Raw genomic sequence first — 20288 nt, 5'->3', positions numbered from 1 at the left:
TTTGCAGTCCACCTTTAGCGCTCCGAGATGCGATCCCCAATATAAAAGCAAGCTGTTGTTTTTGTGGCCCGCTGAGGAAGTCAAAATGTGAAAGTCTGTTCGAAAAAGATACGTTTAGCCTAAGAAAATACTTTTAAATAAAAGGCGCTGGACAAACTAAACAAAGAGAAAGATTTATCTTTGTTGCGATGAAGCAAAGTGGAACAGTAGCTATATTCTGTAATCCATATGGATTCACAGTAAGAACTCAGGATTTTGCCGCTGTCTGAGATATAAGCAATCTGTTAGTATAGTTGAGACTAATTCTTTCCTGTTCAGTTCCCAAACCTCTTAAATACTGGACACTCATTTTTTTTCTTTTATCAATATATTCAGCTGGACTGTGATAAATTACTGAAATTCAAAACCCAGTGTGCAGCTGCAACAGCCAATTTAACTAAAGTCACATTGAAATGTCTGCATTTCTAAAGTAATTGCTGCAAATCAAGTTCAAACACATTCCCAGAGGAACAGAAAAGATGCAATAAAGCACATTACAAAAAAAAAGACTCTCAAGTGTCCATGACAACCATATATACCGTATTACTGAGTAAATGTGTAAGTGAGAACTATCTGTAACTTTGACGACAGTGATGTTGGAATATAGTTGCTAAAAGGACTCCGAACAACTTTTTTGAGGTGCAGTTTGACTTCTGTAACAATAAGTAGGCTTCTCTCCAAATTTCCACTGTAAATTCCCCAGCTCACACATGTCATACAATACAATGGGTGTCGCTGGAGCGTGACCTGCTCTTAGACCAATGTTAACAAGGTGGCTGTGAGCTCCCAACTCGAGACAGTCCATTTAATTTCCCTACCTACTGAAGAGACTGTGTGCCTTGATTACTTTGGGCAGCAAAGACACAGCATCACTGAGCTACTGAGACCAAAGGCCTTCTAAATTCAAACCTCACTTATGCTCGTTTACCTTTATTACCAACAATGAGTTTTAACAAACAGCATTCTGTAGGGTAAACATGGTAAACCAGGCAAAGGCCAAGTAATGCCATAGGTTATGTCTGTTCTGGCAATTCTGCGATGATGCTTAAAAAGCGATAGATCCTGAAGTGGGGACAATCAATCGTAAAAAGATAGACATAGGACAGAAATAATCCAATCAGTCTAACACACCTGACCCGACATTTTAATAGTCCATAGCAGCTCTTTCCAATTACCTATCTATCTCCTTTTTAAAGATCACTTCTACATCTGTTGACAATGCTTCTTCTGGGAAGGTGCATTGCAGATTCTCACCAAACCTTTACGTGAAAAAAAACTGTTTCTGGCTGGATTTGCTTTTAACATCTCAGCTCTAATTTTAAGATTATGGTCTAGCCACGAGGGAAATCATTAGCAGCGCTGAACATGACAAGAAGAGTGTAACTTATAATAAAATGAGGTGCGGGAGAGCCTGCAAATATTACAGATCTGTGTATTTCCATCAGCAACATTCATCGCTCATTTCTGATAGTTATGATTTGAAAGCAGCATTACATAGGGAAGAAAGCACCAGATCAGATCACTACAGAAAAAGCCTCAAAGATTTCAAAATGTAATTTGTGCTCCACTCCAAATGCACAGTGTTATCGGGGGAAGACAGTCCCTGGTTCAGCGCATCTTCCAAATGAAGAGAGCTTTATAGTCCAAATAAAGAAAAAATCATAAGCAGCCGTTGGAGCAGCCCTTAGCTACATTGACACCCGTATGATGACAACCACAATAAGTAGCGTTGTTCCCTTTGAATTCCTGGTTGAAGGGAAAGCAGTCCATTCAGGAACTATCTCCCATTTCCAATTTGATTTGTATAATTGAATCTTACGCTTAATTAATTTCATTAATTAATTTTACACACTCTGTGCTCACTCTCATGTACTCTCACGCGCATGGATAGGCTCACACTCACACGTTCACATACACACACAATATTCTTACATCCCAGTTTTGCACCTTGCGGTTGAAATTACATGAAATAAACACAGCTAAGGTACGAAGGCGTGCGAATCAGTATTGCCGCTCAATGTCACTGTAGGATGAGATAAATGACTGATTTGTTTCTGCAAAATTCTGAGCCCAGCAGGAGTTCCACTTCTTTGATCACAGCCCCAGAACTCACTCGGAGCAGGTAGTACACTTGTACTTCATTCACTTCATGACTTTTCGAGGGATGCAATATATAGTTTGGGACATGACCTGTCAAGCGACTGCCAGGATAGTGGAAGACAAACTAGATACACCTTGGTCTATATTGCCTAGCAAATTCTTATGTTCTTATATATTGTTGTGTGCAAATTGGCTGCCATGATTGCCTACACAGTCACGACTTACAATTACCAGTAAGGTGCTTTGAGACAATTTGGGGTTATAGGTACTATATCGAATTTATGTATTGGTTTTACATTCTAAATTAGTCTACTGATGTCAAATCATTCTTGTCATATAACTGGAGTAAAGGATACAGATGGCCAGAGATAGAAACTACTTTCTCACACACACACACACTCATAATATTTCACAGATAGACAGTTAATGGAGAGGAAAAGATACACCTCACATTTACACACACAGTGATGCACAGACAGAACAGGTGAACAAATGGATGGCAATAGGTAGTCTTAAGAGTCCTTTACAATTTCAGACACCGTTGTAAATATATTGGTTGAAAATGTCTGGATTTTCTCTGCTGAGATTGCAAATGAACATTATTTATATATTTCAAAATATGCTGCTTCCACCACCTCAAAGCACCTGAATTATTTTCACAAAATAGTTTAGATTTTGTTTTCTTTCTCAAGCTGTGATATATAATCATCCGACAATACCATCAAACAATAAAGGTTAAAACATATTCTGAGTTTCTCCAGCAGGAACTCTTAAGACGCCAGACAAATCTTTTCAATGACAATATAATTAGCCACGGGAGATTAAATATTAGAAGAAAATGAAGTCTTGAATCCTAGCGTGCTGGTTCAGGCCTGTGATGATGAATTGTATTGTGAAACCCGGCTGAGGATTCTAGTTGCTTGCTGATTTTCTCCTCTGCGATGCGAGTGTTATTGAAGCTGGTGATCTCTGGCAAGGAATCATTGTTATAAACACTCGCTCTCATTGTGAATCAAGATGAGTTGAGATGAATGACTGACTGGTCCGTGCACAATGCAGAATCCATCAGGAGTTCCACTGGACTAGACCCGTCCCATTGCAATCTGCAGCTGCAAGAATTAGAGGCACATCCTCAGGGATGAGCAATAATAGAGCCTTCTCGGCAATGACCGTGATATATTATCAGATTTAAAATAAGTGCTCAGATACCCATGAGATAGAGGAGAGAGGCCCATGAGACATTCAGTACAGATTTGTGGATATTAGGGAGATCCTGCACAGAGAAAATCATTAATTTTCTCCGTGTTGCTCAGTAGGGGCAGCTACATCTAATATTTAAATCAATTAATACCATACATCATGTTGTTATAAATACATATGTTTGTTTCCTACCGGCTCCATATATAATAACAGCTGAAAGAGTTTCTGTAAGGAACAGGATAGCAAGGTGACCGGGCCATAAATTGGATCCGCATTGCAACAATAACAGCTTGAATTTATATAGCATCCTTCACACGGAGGCAGTGTCTTGCAGTGAGTGCAATTGGTCATTCACATCATGGCTGTTTGTGGGACATTGCTATGCGAAAATTAGTTCCTATGTTCGCCTACAAAATACACTCACTTTACACTATAGGCAGTGAAGCTCTTTGAGATGTGAAAGATGCTATAATAAATGTAAGGATTATTATTATATTGTAATACGATTGTGATGCAGGATTGATATGAGGAAAAGGACCTGCCATACACTATGCAAGGTTGGAATGGGACAGCGTCCTGTTTAATCCAATGACTTAAACAGAGCAACAGCCTGCGAGCATAGAGATATTAAATTCCACACCAATATCGTTGTTCATTTTGTGTATCATCCTGGCTCAGTAGTAGCACTCTCACCTCTGAGTCACAAGGTTGTGAGCTCAAGCCCATGTCAGGACTTGAAATCCCATTGCAGTGCTGGGGGGGAGAAGGTGTTGCATTGTTTGATGTGCAATGAGACATTAAACCGAGGTCCCGTCTGCCTGTTCAGGTGGTCGTTAAAGATCCTCTGGCACTTTTTAAAAAGAGAAGGGAGTTTCTCTCGGTAACAATCCTCCAAATAAAATTGGTCGCTCACTTCATTGCTGTTTGTGAGTCACTGCTCTGTGCAAATTGGTTGCCGCATTCGCCAACAAATACATAGTCACTCTACTTCACAGTAAAGTCCTGTGAGGTGCTTTGGGATGTCCTCCCGATGTAAAAGGCACTATACCAAATGCAAGCAAGTTTTTTTAAATGAAAACTATAGAGTCTCATGTTCTCCAATACTGTTGTGTTTTCATTCAGAGATAACAAAAGTGCTGGTGATAAAATTTCGCCATCTTGTGGCGAAATCTGCCAAAGTATATGGAAGACCTCACCTCTGGTACTGAGAACAGTAAAGCCATTAAAAGGAAGCTTTGACAACTAACCTTGACGTTCTGTGAACCCAGACAACATTTCCTGTCTTGTGGGGCAAACTTCACCTATCGTGGAGACACTTGACTTCATTCAGTTCCGTGGTTTCCAGCTGTGCTTCAGTATCTCACCCAAACATCCATTATAATAACAATAATAATCCTTACATTTGAAAAAGCACCTTATCTCGTCTTTGAGACGTCCCAAAGCGCTTCACAGAATATACTGTCAAGTAAATTGAATGTATATTTTGTGGGCGAAACGCAGCAGCCAATTGCGCACAGCAGCGTCCCACAAACAGTCTTGGATTGAGTGACCAAATTATTATAATTTATTTATTTCTTCTTGCGTGAGCCCAACCTCTGATCCTATTCTCATCCAACGTCCACATTGCATACATAGTCCAGTAGAATCTATTGATTAGTGACTCGGAATAGGAATCTGAGTTGATAGCCCATCCTTCCATTGAGTGCTGAAGGCCTCCTATCCTCCTATCAGGAATTGCACCTCTTAAGCTAGTGCTACATTGAATTGTACTTGTCTTCTCCAGGCCATCAGAGGAGCTCCGAACGCTTCTCCTTCTGTCAAAGCATGTATGAAAAGGTGCTAATATACATCATCTACCCTCTGCCTCTGAGTTATTGATGTGATGACAATTCCTCCACTGCGTTGGTGCAAGGTAAATATTGAGGTCTGATGAGAAGGGATGAGAGGTTCCCTTATACAATGCTTTGGTGTGAAATTCGCTGGGAAAGGCATTCTGTTTGACAGCAGGACTGACTAGGGATTGGCGTACACTATGGTTTCATTGCAGGCAGGCTACATGCTACAGTACATAGGAAGGAGCTACTGCAGTTCTCAAATGGTTACTTTTCAAATCACACAAATATTTTATAAATCTATTTAAATGCAGCTGTGCCTCTGAGATTCCATCTTCAATGCAACACATTCCACGAATGCTTCAGCGCATGAAATTCTGGTCAGAATAATTCCTTCCAACATCTCCCCCTCCCCCACCTCCCGCTTTTCTTTCACGAGAAGCAGCCTTGCAAACATGAAAGGGAGATTTTGCAAAGCTCAGTCTTATTGGTGCTGTTACAAACTAAATACACAATCCTCATAAAGAATCAACATTCTTCAAAATATTCCATCAGCTCTTTTGACAGTCCTGGCCCCCACGGAGCAACTGACTGACAATCCCAATAAGATTCGTCTGCTGTTCAACCTGCAAAATGCTGCATCCCACAGCTGCCTCAATTACACACCGCTCTCTGCGGTAACCTACCTCCTTAGTAAGGCATGTCAGCAAGCACGCTGCACAGATTTCCAAGTGAGCCCAAAGCTTACTCAGCACCGGTGACAAAAACGTGCTGGAGGTGAAGAAGCAGGTGCACCACCTTCCCGGGGGCTTTGACCCTTTTCTTGTACAGTGATGAGATTGGGACGAGCACGGAGGTTCACATTTTCGTTGCCTTTTTCCCGTCATTTTGTTTCGTTTCCCATGTTCAGTTACTTCCTGACAGCGATAGGTCTTTTGTGTAATGCATCATCTCCTGGTCAAAAGGGCTTTGGCAGGTGATGACTCTCGTGTCTCTGCTGATGTTGCTCTGGATACTAAGATGCATCGTAGAACATGGCAAACCTTAAGCAGCATTCACGCTCAGCGCAGAATACAATATTAAAGAATATTTAAATATTTGTCATACTGGAAAGACAGGAAGCTCCTACTTCAATTCACTTTACAGTATATTCTGTGAGGCACTTTGAGACGTCTCAATGATGTGATAAGGCGCTACATCATTTGCAAGGATTACTATTGTTATTATCATTATTATTACTTGGAGAAACGTTGACAGATAGAGAGATTTTAGTTCACGGTCACTGCCGCATCAGCTCTTGACGATCACTGTAGGATATTTATTCCTCTATTTTTTCCGCTAGGTAGATTTCTCAGAATTCAGAATTCCTCTGATTTTATAGTTTAACAAATTGTTTTTGATCAGTGGTGAAAAGCATTGAATGGAATGGCGGATTTCGTCAGGAATATTGCAATTTGCTGGCTCAATCCAATTCAGTTTAGCAATTTATAATATTGCTGAACTAGGATTTATAATGCTGCTGTTTTGTTGTGGCACTTCCGAACCTCCACTCCTGAAATACACGAACGTTAAGCCACAAAAGTAGCTTAAAAATACAGATTATTTATGGAAGAAACTGTACATTTTCCTTTTGCACACAGACACACAAACACACAGATAAAAAGAAACCACTGTGTGGAGCTGTGGAGTATAATCAGAGTCATTGGTTATTGTCTGTTGCACAGTGTCAACAGGAAGCATTTAGTAGGTTGAGATTGCACATTAAAAAAGGTATTTCAGACGAGTATTTACCTTGCAAAGGCGTTTGGTTTAACAGAACCTGCCTTTTTAAAGATACGTTTGTCATGCAATGTGTTCTGTGCTGGAGGCTTTAATATTTCTCCTTGTGCAAAGCAGGCTGTCCATAGAGCTCTGGGATCGGTGCGCTGTTCAAATTTAGCCTGGAAGGAGCCCAGGCCTGCTTTATAGACTGAAACAGAAACAGAAGTCGCAGGGAACACTCAGCAGGTCAGTGAGCATCTACGGAGAAGCTCTTAAGTTCTGACGAAGGGTCGTGGACCCAAAACGTTGACTCGCTTTCCTTTCTCCATAGATGCTGCCTGACCTGCTGAGTGTTCCCAGCGACTTCTGGTTTTTTTTCAGATTTCCAGCATCCGTAGTATTTTGCTTTTTGTTTATATTTTATAGGTTGATGTGGTCACCAATAACTGTAGTTCTATTCACATGAGTTTCCAAAACATTATTTGGTGGTATGGTAACTACTACTTGACATTTAAATGATCACTAACCAATACAATGGTGCAGTATTTACCTATTCCTGTGATTCCACCCTGGGATGTCCTAAAACGTCTTGGATTTCTGAAGATACGTTTTTCAGACCTGTGAGAGACTGCCGTCAAGTGGTGTTAGCTACTTACGGTATCTACTGAAAAGCTTGGAATCAGGGGCACAAGCTTCTGTCGCTCAGTTGTGGTTAAGACATTTGTATCTTGCTGAGTTGTGATCTCGAGAGACACATGATGGGTTTGCACCTGGGGAACTTGTTGCTCATTATTGTGGTGTTCCAGGTAGTCAAATGTGTACCATTTGAGAGGGTGCGTGAGTGTGTGTGTGTTTGTGTGCGTAGGGTGGGGATATAGAGGAATGGGTGGAGAATCTAATGAACAAATAATCCTTTGATGCATTAGTTTGCACCTTGCCCCTACTTGGAGGAGGAAAGTAGAAAATTTTATCGGTGGAGGTGTTCCGAAATTGTGACTCATGTTAATTGTGACTCATGGTCGTGTTCTTTAAATCCTTTAAACACCTTCGGACGTCCTCCCAACGTGAAAGGCGCTATACAAATATAATTTTGGTGGTATTGTTGTTAAGGGTCCTTTCAATTATGCAATCAATCATACTTCTTCATAGTCGTTCCCTATCATATACTATAACTGGTGAGGAATGTGCAGTAACATGAATCAACAAAAACAAATTACATTTGTATCGCGCCTTTCATGTCAAGAGAACGTCCCAAGGCACTGGACAGTCCGGAATCTGCACCCAAGCTGGTGGTTGAGATCAGGAGGGGTGGACGGTAGGGAGGGTAGGGGTATAGGGTGACTGAAGGCACGGTCGAAGAGGAGGGTCTTGAGACAGTCACACATCAGGTGACTGCCTGACTTCTCTCAGCCAGTGTGGCCTGAATGGATAGGATTTTGTACCTTCCCTTTTCGAAGGTTGTATTCTAATCTGTTCGCTTTTCCGGTTGGTTCGAAGAGAGATGCCCATCTCTCTGCATTTCGCCGCCAATCTTTCCTGGCTCTTCCCAGAGGCACAGACTCTGCCCCAACGTGTGAAGGCAGCTGCAGCGACGGGTTTCAAAGCAGTGGAGGTGGCCTGGCCGTACGAGACCGAGGTGACGGAGGTGAAGAAGGAGCTAGAGAAGAACAAAGTGGAGATGGTATTGATTAATACACCTCCAGGTAAATACAGCATGTTTTCAGGTGGCAAATCATCTCTATCTGCTGCAAGAGCCAACCGCCTCATGTTGACATGAGAGAACTGCTCTAATGACTCGGGTATCGACATTTTCCTGCTCTCATTATATTTGTGCATCTTGGACCAAGTCAGTCGTCTCAGCAGCTTAGTTTATAGGAAAGCTGTAAACTAGCAGCTTCTGTATGATCAATCAATGCATCGTCTAACTGTTGGAATCACAGCTTCTGCTGGACTATAGATTTTACTGGGGTCTTGAATATTTGTGCCACAGACATCATGAGTATTGAAAAAAAGTTGCCGTGAGCAGGAGAAGGACACAATGCAAGGTGACACAAGGATATGGGATTCTTGTTTTGTGAACGTTATATTTCCATTAAAGTTTATCATGATCTCTCTCTCAGCCATAAGAGTTTTTTTTATATCAGATTATTAAGGGCATCGTATTTAACACAATTTTCTTCCAAGATGCAACCTTTTCTTTATGAAAACATGTCATTTCTTATTAGACGGCTGTTGGCATTTTCATTTCTAGGGATTTTAGCCCGGGGAGAGCTTGGACTCGGAGCTGTTGTTGGACAACAAGATGAATTCCGATCGGGCCTGGATCTGGCAGTGAAATACGCTAAAGCCCTGGATTGCAAAAGGTGATTATATTTTAGATTATTTTCTAACTTAGTCAGATGCATCCAGAAAGATTTACAAGGAGAGGACTGTGGTGATACAACTGCAAACTGAACAAGTTTATTAGGTTGGGACTGGATGGGTTTCTTCTCTATTACCTATGGGGATTATGGCATATATAGGCAGAACTTTCCTCAAGGGTTTAAGTGAAATAGGTTGAAATTCTCAAGAGGGTATATATTACATGGACTGCAGAGGGAATCGGCGTGATTGGATCAAATACTATTCCAACAAACTCTTACGTCAGGACCATGCCCAGCAATGCAATTTGATCCTGACGGGGAAATTCTCTGTTTGAAGGATCCATCTGATGGCAGGAAGAGTTCCAGCGGGACAGGACAAAGCATCTGTTACTAAAAAGATGGAGTGCACATTTATTGAGAACCTGAAGTATGCCGCAGACATCCTCTCAAAGGTATCAGGCCAACAAGATGATTTAACGCATTGTTCATATGGATCTTGGTAGCTTCTGTACAACAGGATAACTATAATCAGGTCAATTCACCTTCCCTCTTCACTGTATCTCTGTGCTGAAAATGTAGCTTGAACCCATAGAGAGGGTCAGACACTAAGGTTACAATTGTTGATATGAGACAAAAACAACAACAAATTATATTTGTATAACGCCCTTCATGTTGGGAGGTTGTCCCAAAGCACTGAAATGCAGATGAAGACAGCTGGAGTTGTTGCTGTACCAAAAGGTTGTGACACCATTACAATGTCTAACAAGTCTTAAAGAAATGATGACTTTTTTTTTAGATAATAGGGTAAATATCACAATTTTTTGGTCACCCTGTATTGGATACGGTGGGAAACCAACCCAGATGCTGTTCAGAGTTTGATCGTGTTACTATTCTTCCTCTAATCTTCCCTAATCATATGTTGATAGAGGCTCAAGTGGTATGAGCTCTCCTATAGAACAGGTTCTCGCTGGTAATGGGAACAACCACTTTCTTTTGACTCTTTTCCTTACCTTTGACAAAGGTTTTGTTTTTCTTCTCTTCAGGAGGGGATTCTGGGCTTGGTTGAACCCATTAACAATCGAATAACAGATCCCAATTACTTCCTGAACACCCCACACCAAGGTAAGGGTGGGATCTTGGAGCCTTTGACAGGCATACTGGCAATCAATCACCGGACAGGTTATTAAAAAGGATTGAATTGTATACAATTTGAATGGAGAAGAAAAATATTGCAGCCATTTCTGCTGCTGGTGCTTGATTGGTTCAGAAAAGCAAACTGCACTTATTGTAAAAACAATACAGTCAACAGCACTGGGCAGCGCTCTATATATGAACTATAATCCAGTCCCTACTTCTTCCTAGAGTTGCAAAGCCTATATTAATTACAGTCCTGGATTTCAGAGATGGATAGAGCAAGAAACTGGAAGATAAATAGAGGTAGAGAGGGGAGGAAAAGCTAAACAGATAAACAAGGCAGTGGCACAGTAATAAGACGATAAAACGCAGACACCACCTCTACGTTAGATACTCATTTCTGGTGCCTTAGACTGTCCACACGAGGCTCGTTTAAATTATCCTCACAAGTCTTCTGAATCTGTGTATTCCTATACCTATATCCTTGGGAATTTCTCTATGCCAACCAGGCACGATAATGTCTTATAGAGAAAGGTGGATTTTAATACAGCATTAACCGAGTGATGTGGGAAGTACCTCAGCATGTTCTCTGAAGCAGAGCAAATGTGACCATCTGTGACCATCTGTACATGCGCGCAGCAGGTAACAGGAAACACCTCCTGCACACAAACAGTAGCTCGGCAGATGAAAGGAAATAATTCAAGTAACTGCTGGCCCTTTATATCACCTGTATGACCAGACACCATATGGAAAAGCATCTCATGTATTACCTTTTTACTCCAGTTTGTAACCTTTTATAATTGTGCTTGTGATTCTATTATGCTAACACTTTTTGGGGTAATGTTGTTTACATAAGGTTTATACAACAGACGTGGAATGAAGATCAGTGGTTTATTTGCTGCAGATTATTACAGAAATCTACACCCTTTAACTTCTGAAATCATGTTGCACAACACACAGAACTTGCATATGCAAAAAGGTAGCCTTTTGAACCAGGGGATTCTGTGCCTTATTGATTAGTAATCCCAGGTCCCCTTGTGTGTTCTCTATGTGCTGCTTTACCAGATGTTATTTGTTGCAGCTGTGCAGATTCTGCAGAAGGTGGACAGACCGAACATGAAGCTCCAGCTGGTGAGTGCACTGATATTGAGATATTAAACAGCTACAGTGTTCTGAGCAAGTTTGGGTACGCAAACATTTGGATGACGAGGAAATCCTACACAGCTCACGCACAGACCATGAGACTGATTAGGCTCAAGTACAGAGAGGGTGACTGGGGTTGGGCTTGTACATCAATAACCAAACACATCTTTTAATCAGGTGAAACAGCCACTGATATCCTGGGTGCATGTTATATTGTTCAGCTCGGAGAATAACTGACCAGTTTTCTCATCTAGATCGGTTTTATTTTCTAGCAATCTACTGCATATTAAACGTAACCAATCTCTTAACAATAATGTCATGAATGCAATCCTTCATTCTTGTGTTCATTTGAATGCACTGCCCCCACCATTAAGAAAAACTTCTAACATGTCAGAGTGTTAACTTCATTGTAACTAATATTACTGTAGAGACCGAAACCCTTCAAGATTGTGACATTATCGGTACCTTCGATGAGTTCATCTCGTCAGTGCTCACGCCCACCGATATCTAGTTTCTATTCATTTCACTCACAAAAATACAGTCAATTCACTTTACAGTATATTTTGTGAAGCGCCTTTGAGACGTCTCGAAGACGTGATAAGGCGCTATATCAAATGCAAGGATTATTATTAGAATCGTCTAGTTAAGTTTAACCTTTTATTTTGATTTGACTTTGCACAAACAGAATTCTAACATGACCTTTCCAGAATAAAACGGGAGCTCACTTTTTTAAAGAAATAGCCAGCTCTGGGTATACTCTCTTGTCAGGTGTGCCCAAAGGAAGGGATAGTTGCCGTGGTTTCTCAGATGGGATTCAATCCACAATATCGTGGTCCACGTTCATTGTATAACACAGCTCTTTGCTTGTATTACTGGATTGCTTTGTGCATGTTTATGCCCCGGATTGGAACAAGTGTAGTTCCAGGACTCCGCAGATAGACACTGGGTTAGTGATGAGCTCCTGTAGTTTCTCCAGTAATAGGTGTATTTGTTTGCAGGATGTATTTCACTGGCAGATAATGGATGGTAATCTCACTCAGAACATCAACACCTACTTCCCGCTGATAGGTCCGTGAGTGTATCACTTTTGCTCAGGAGGGAATTATGGACTTGGTTGAACTGATCAACAAAATAAATTGCAGACTCTGTCTGGGTGCACATTTGTGTCTCAGGAGTTAGGGTTGCGTTTTTACATTTATAAAGTCTGCATCAGTGAACCTCTGTTTGTATTAGAATACTGACACCTGGACATATGCGGGGAGTGTGAGTAGATATCTCTCCTTATATTCGTGGTATTAGTTAGAGAGTTGGTATTATTAAGTGGGTATAATGTTCTGATGTATTACAGCAAGGTTCTTCAGAGATAGCGAGTGTGGATATGAAATATCTGTATTTTGAAGCATTTCATTAAGATCATTACTAATGTTTGGGAAAATAATTGAAAGATTTAACTGAATCCGACATAACTGTAGGAGGAAACGGGAACTTGACCTTTGTTTTCCCTCTTTTTTGAAGTTACTGAGAGTGAACTTACTTCAAATCTGATTTATAAAGTGTTCACTGTGGCGGATATTCCCATTAAAGAGATTTATGTACTTTACAAGTAACTTGTACCAGACTGCTCAACGTAGAATTGTAATGTTGAGTTTAAAGACAAGAAGCTAAGCATTTTCACTGAAGAATCAATCTGACGTTTTCTCCTCTCCAGACAGTGAGTTTACACCGTCAAGCAGAAGTGTACTGCTTTGCAAATGCTTCATTTTTACAGTATGATGGGAAAATCTTGTGATGGGTGTAGTTACACACTGTGTGTGCTTAACAGAATTTTGCTTTAAGTGATTGTAAGGGAGGGATTGGAGGAAGGAGAAGGAGATTGCTCAGTAAATGCGATAGCATCTCATTGGCTAGATCAAGAAGGAGAGGGAGCGTTCAATACTAAGAACACATATTTTCACGGTGCCACTGAGCTTTTCAAGCTGATCAGAAGCGAGGATCGATACTCACTGTTCCAAAGGTTTCAAGCTGTGAGAAAGTTAATTATTGGAATTCCTAGTTCTGTACATCTTTCTGCGACAAAGATTGAAGTCGGATAAACGTATCCCCATGTGTCTGGATTTGTTCTGTTTTTTTATATAAAAACACAGAAAATATGCATCTATTCTTGAAGTTCACAGCTTCACAATACACCAAATCTCGAGTCCTATAAATAAAATATAGAATGCAATTAAGAGTTCTCAGAGTGAACTCTTACATAGATTGCACGTACATTCCAGGATTCAGAGGGCTGATGTGTAGTACGTGCTTATTAATCACAGAGAGTTTTGTGTTGGGCAGATTACTGTACACACTTTTCAATATCCTTGTCTGCACATCATTAAGTGCCTCTTTGGAATCTTTCTAGAATTTTACACTATGGTTGGAATTTTGTTGCTTTAAGCAGCATAGAAGCATGATGTTATGACGCTTGATGAAGGGTGATCATTAAACATGATTTGGGAAAGCAGAGAAATTTGGGTAACTTATAATCAGATTTCATAATCAGTCACCCCGCGAGGTGCTATGTCCATTGTACCAAACTGAATGAATCAATCACCCGCTGTCAACTTTGCGTTAAACTGTTAAACTGGTCACTGTAGAAAGTCATTTAAGAAACTTTATTTTTCGCTGAGAATTTGCTGACTTTCATAAACTTGATCCGATCTAATGCAATTGATGCAGCTACTGGTGCCGTAAGACCCACATTCTGGATAACACTTTGACTTGTTGGGATTCCTGAAGAATGCATCACAGACGTGTTTTCTTCTTCTATCAGGTCATGTCCAAATCGCACAAGTTCCTGGTCGGAATGAACCTGATAGTCCTGGTGAGGTCAACTACAGCTACATATTCAACCTGCTGGAAGAGTTGGGTTACCAAGGGTATATAGGCTGCGAGTATGCTCCAAAAGGTGGGTTTCCGAGCAACTCGGCATTTCATGCTTATAATCACATTGTTCTAGTAGGTCCCAGGACACGACAGTCACAATGGTGTGAGTTGTGCAAGTGTATGTCAAACAGCTGTAACAAAAGGTGGCAAATTCCACTCCAACGCGGTTATGGGAAAATGCACATCGTCATTAAGTTTACCTCTTATTATTGTTAGCACATTTTATGGGAACAATAGGAATGGGACCTGACACGGAAAAAACATTGACGCGACTGTTATCAGGTCAAACCCAACTGTGCAAACGTTTGATGGTTGAAAGGTACATTTTGCTTTTGGCAAATCTGAAGCTTCCCGACATGTCGGCAACTGCTTGATCAACCAGAAATATCTGTTCAAAGTGAAGAATTCTACCCCACCCTCCCTCCCTTCACAATCAATCACAGTTTTCCAGTTGTTTGAGGCATTTGTATGAGTTGCTTGGAAATTTAATCCTCTTTTTTTCTTTTTTTTAAAAAAGCCTTTATAAGGAAGCTCCAAGGAACCTGATATGAAGGAAGTAAAAACTGCAGAATTTAGGAAGGGTTTTCTATTTAGGAAGGGTTGAATGCTAGTGCCCCTTCTAGTGTGAAATGCAGTCACATCAACAATGAGACCTTCAGGGCAGTGGATTAATGCACTAAATTGCAAAGATCATTTTGCTTGGTGACTGGAAGCCGTACAAGTTCTAGTGTGCAGTGCCAATGCGAGGCAGACATTACTTTTAAAATATGGATTTAATATTGTATTATTAATTTTTAAACAGGCAACACAGTGGATGGCCTTGGTTGGTTGAAGACTTACTGGAACAGTCGGGGACAGCCTTGAATCAACCCTCCTGGAACAGAAGCCAACAGTGGAGGTGGGGAACATCTTACTCCAGAATCTACCTCATGAATAACCGAGGGACAGTTTAATTTGTAAGAAATTAGGTGCTGATTCATCCTGAACGTGTGGCTGTGAAGAGGAAGTTCATTTGAACACCTGCTCACAGTACAAGGCCCAGTGCTTGAATGATGGCTTTTGATAAACACCATTCATCAATTTCACATTTTAGTAATTTCCTTTGAACGGGTTTTTAAAAAAAAGTTGTAAAAGTTGGTTTGCCCGTTGCACATCAGTTATGATGGGGGTGAAAGGTCCTACTTCCAATTGGGGAGGTTAGAGTAAGAATGGAGAGGAAAAAAAAGCAATGGAGTCCTGAGAATAACCCTGTGTGGCTTCTATTAACACACAATTCAGAAACTAAACTGCATGTGCCCTTAAGAGTGCAGCAGGAACAGAATGATGGGAAGGTTGGGCGATGCAGTGAGTTAGCACGGTGTTCTCTCTCCTCTGGGAGCAGGGGTTGGAATCCAGCTCAGAATAATGAGATAAAAAATTCAGTTTATGAGGATTATAAGTGAACCATGTTCAGCCTCTTAGAGGACTCACATTTCAGAGATTGGCAGCCTGACTCGGAGAGACTACCTAGTGTGACAAATTGAAAATGTTACGCTGGCTGGAGGTTTGCTTTGGGTTGAAGGGTTGTACTCTGCCTGTGTTATTATACCCAACCAGTGAGTGCTTGCTGGTGGGATTCAGGCGTCAAGAAAAAAAATGCAAATATTTCCCAGAACTCACTTTCATGACAAGAAAAATTCAAGTGAAATAAATTAAGCAAACCTGAGTACTGTGTGTGTGCCTTGCGTTAAAATCCTTGATTCCCCTGCAGGGTAAGGAAACTAGCTAGTGTTGGAAGCCGGATTACTGCACAACTGAGCCACATTAGACTCAAAGAAAATGTGTTTGACCAAAACATGTTGCTAACAGGCCTGCCCCTCCAAGGGCTATTAAAATATACTCGAGAGACGCAGGTTTGAGAATCATTTGAGGTGAGGATTAACAAGATAATGTGGAAAAATGTAACCAGCGTTCAAACCGTCTAGGTTTGCTGTGACAGACAGTTCCAGTTTCTATCAGGGCTATGTCTAATCACTGAAATGCTCTTTTGGGGGATATGATGCTGTACTGCGAAACCTACTGATTCTAATAATCCTTCAAAGACAGCAGCAGGAAATCTCTAATCACGATGGTCAAATTCGCTGCCAGAGTCATTGTATTCAAGTCCAACTAGCAGCTGTGTTAGATTGGCATGATTGAAGGAAACGTTTTGGTCCATTTGATCTCATCCTTCCAGAACACCCATCTGACTGCCCTCCCATCACAGCATCAAGATACAGAGCGGAATGAAGCCAAATACACTGTTGGTATTTCTAATAATATAGTATTTCTAATTAAATGATTCCAATCATATGTACATGTGTGATCCTGCTCTTTACTTCTCCCACCACTTCTGTATCCCTCAGGCCAGTGCTGCTGATCTCCACCTCTCAAAAAGGTAGAGAGCAGCAGGATAAGAAGCTTGACAATGCCTGGACAAAGATAATAATCCTTGAATTTAATATTGCGCCTTATCACATCTTTGAGACATCACAAAGCGCTTCACAGAATATACTGTAAAGTGAATTGACTGTATATTTTGTGGGCGAAACGCGACAGCCAATTGCGCACAGCAGTGTCCCACAAACAGCCATGGATTGAGTGATCAAATTATTATTTTTTTGAAGGACTTATTACCCCCGGAAAAGCGATCTGCCAATCAACTAGGAACCGGGTTCCTATTTACTGCTAGGTAAACAAGCTTGTGGAGAAAGGAAACTTGCCCAACATTTTGCCCTGCCCGGGAAGCGAACCCAGGTCTTTTGCTTGTGAGGCAAGTGCTCTAACCATAATAACCTTACAAATTACATAAGAACCTTACAAAAACTGACTAAAGCCTGAGGATGGATGGACGGATGTGCTTTATAGTCTTTTATGCCGTGTTCAGAAGAGAAAGGGAAATAAATTGGAAGAGGGACTGCCTCTTTCATCATCATAAGATAAAGAAACTTTTGACCACTGTCGAAACTGTCAGGTCCTTGCCATGGAGTAGGCCTGACAATAGTCAAAGTTTCTATCTTATGATGATGAAAGAGGCAATCTGTTCATCTGCATGGAAATGTCTAATGCCAAGGGTAAGAAAGCAATTATTAAATTGAAATCATGGAACCTTCGTGCGGGAGAGGACAAGGGCTGCAGAGTTCTGGATTCACGGTGCAGGGAAGCACACTGTCTATTCACTTCTGGGACATGGGCTTTAATTAAACCTCAATGCAAAGAAAGGCTGCTGTGCGAGTTGTATGAGATATTTGATTGGTCTCAGCCCAGTTCCAATTAACTTCAATGGATTTGTGATCTAAAACGGTTTATAATTTGACAACCAAAAATTCCTGTTCTCAAAAATGTAGTTTTGTTGAAAACCGGGGCGAATTTCAAATGTTTGAACTAGTTTGTATCACTTACAAACCAGAGTAAATGCTTTGTGGGTGGGAGAGGAATAAATAATTCATCCAAAATTTTATAGCAGAGAATATACACGGAAAATGAGGAATAAACCGGTAAGAGTGTGCTCATGAAGGGTAGATGGAGTGGTATCACTACAGAAGTGAATGATTCACTTTTTTTGTCTTGGAACATCAGTGCTACTTGTACTGATATGAAAAATATTCATGCATACAATCAATAATTATGGACATCCAACTTTTCTTTAAAGAAAATTTAAAAAAATGGTTTCGAATGTCCTTCACTGAGCACTTGTGATATTGAATAGCACAAATGATATTAAAAAAAGTCATATATATATATATGAATATAAGTTTTGATGTAATTTCACGGTGTGATTTATATAATACTAGTTGGCATGTTTCAGGCAGGATAGTGTGAAGGATCGAAATAAAAAAATAAACACATTTATTAGCATGATGTGTGGTTACATGTAAAAATAGCATTTCATGAATAACAGTGCAGGATTTTTAATATGCCACTGCCAGGGAGAAAACATATAAAAAATGATTACGCTTCCAGCACTACAATAATGATTTTTTGGATCATACCCAAAACCACCTTGAAGGAGGCATAGAATTACTACACAATTTCCCTTTTCACCCACCAGAATGCAAAACAAACTCAGTGAACCCCAGTGCTCAACCTGGCATTGACTTCAAAGCAATGGAAAGCTGTTTTGAGGGAATGTTTTAACTGCTTGCTATGGAACGGTTAATAATCCCGTTTAACTAACAACAGGAAGTGCAGCTCAACATGCACCAGATCATCACTAAATTGTTAACCTTCAAAGGAAAGTTCAACCCCATTAGAATCTTGTCTCACAAGTTTGATGATATTCCTGGTACCGTGTACAAGTCACACAGGAAACAAATATCAGCCATGCCCAGGAGTTCATTTCAATTTCCAGTGTGAAGGAAACCGATTTAAAAAAAACATATTTTCATTGTTTGTTGCAAACAGTATTTCATTGGAATGAAATTGGGATTATAATAAGATTCTTGCTGCAAGTCAGCATTGCTTTTGTTTGTCCTCATGGAATTTCTAGTATTTTCTTCCCCGTTGCCTCACAAATTCCACACTCCACAGCTTGATTAATAGACTTTCTGTATTTATTAGCCAGAATTGGATGAATATGGCACACCACCACTGTAAATATTCATTGTTGAAGGGTTCGCCTCGCTGGCTGCCATGCTTCCATTAGCTTTAACAAAAGCTCCATTTGTGCACTTGGCCCTGAGGAATATCAAGTGCTCGGGATTTTGTCACGATTTAAATTCAGTTCATTAAATGTGTTTGCCTTTTCTTTAAAAAGTGAAATGTTGTGTTCTAACTTGGCAGCCTCATTCAAAGGATGCATGAGGATGACTGCTGCACAAAGGGCTGGTGGCAGAGGTGATCAAGTTTCGCTCCATGTCTTATTGTTGAGTAGAATGATTGCGTCCGACTATGCCTGATAATAATACTACTAATAATACTTGCATTTGATATAGCATCTTATCACTTAGTTGAGATGTCTCAAAGCACTTCACAGGATATACTGTAAAGTGGATTGACTGTGTATTTTGTGGATGAAACACGACAGCCAATTTCTCACAGCAGTGTCCCACCAACAGTCGTGGATTGAGTGACAAACATTTTCTTTTACGCAAAGCCTAAACCATAATTCAATGCAGCGCTGATTTTACTGCTGTCAATAGCAAAGCAAGAGTGAGGTGTAAATTACAGGTCAATTTAGGTTATTGGACATTGAGATTGAAAGGCTTACTGGATGAGCATAACACTGTGGATTTTACACATCTCAACTTTCAGAAATAATTTAATAAGATCCATCACTGGGGCCTTGTAACTAAAATGAAAGCACACGGGATCCAGGATTACTTTGTAAGTTATAATAATTGGCAAGATAATAGGAAACAGAGGGTAGTTATTAACAGTAATGCTTTCAATTAGATAATTGGACAGCTGTGACTATCCGGAGTCCCTGTAGATCTTTTATGAAATCCCTGCTGCTCACATTTATTAACAATCTTGAGAAAGTTATTGCAAGAAGAATGTTCCACAGAGACCAATACTTTTGAAAAGGCTCTAAAATTACTTACCAATGAGGGAGATGAAATAGCATTTTGTACTCAGAGGAGGGAAGATTTACACATGTTTCAAATGATTCGTATTAATTTTTTTTCAATGCACATAATACAACCTAAACCACTGATAGCTGAGTGTATGAAAGCCGAGTGTATGGAAAAGAATAACAGAATTAGTGAGTAAATCAAATGTCAAGCTATGTGTTTGTTCCACAACATAAAATTGTTGAATTATCTTTCATTCT

The 20288-nt window shown here is 40.3% G+C and overlaps 1 protein-coding gene across 6 annotated transcripts; it reads left to right on the top strand.

Annotated features, from left to right (window-relative positions):
- Positions 1-6879: 6879 nt before the first annotated feature.
- On the top strand, positions 6880-16828 carry hyi (hydroxypyruvate isomerase). Of its 6 annotated transcripts, none has more exons than XM_042334749.1 (11): positions 6889-6941; positions 7068-7178; positions 8430-8635; positions 9184-9295; positions 9633-9747; positions 10339-10417; positions 11511-11560; positions 12571-12640; positions 14385-14519; positions 15300-15395; positions 16583-16828. In XM_042334749.1, exons 3-10 carry the CDS (start codon positions 8434-8436, stop codon positions 15359-15361), a joined length of 825 nt encoding a protein of 274 aa, XP_042190683.1. In that variant the 5' UTR covers positions 6889-6941; positions 7068-7178; positions 8430-8433; the 3' UTR covers positions 15362-15395; positions 16583-16828.
- The last annotated feature ends 3460 nt before the right edge of the window (positions 16829-20288 follow it).

This window comes from Callorhinchus milii, unplaced genomic scaffold, assembly GCF_018977255.1.
Source record: "Callorhinchus milii isolate IMCB2004 unplaced genomic scaffold, IMCB_Cmil_1.0 Scaffold5, whole genome shotgun sequence".
NCBI classification, from domain to species: domain Eukaryota; kingdom Metazoa; phylum Chordata; class Chondrichthyes; order Chimaeriformes; family Callorhinchidae; genus Callorhinchus; species Callorhinchus milii.
This window is presented reverse-complemented; position numbering and strand designations above follow the sequence as displayed.

Excerpts from the sequence above, each read along its gene's own strand:
- hyi (XM_042334749.1), top strand. The coding sequence starts at position 8,434 with ATGCCCATCTCTCTGCATTTCGCCGCCAATCTTTCCTGGCTCTTCCCA. Across the intron at positions 9,296-9,632 it reads AAAGCCCTGGATTGCAAAAG|GATCCATCTGATGGCAGGAA; the intron begins GTGATTATATTT and ends CTCTGTTTGAAG. Across the intron at positions 9,748-10,338 it reads CCGCAGACATCCTCTCAAAG|GAGGGGATTCTGGGCTTGGT; the intron begins GTATCAGGCCAA and ends TCTTCTCTTCAG.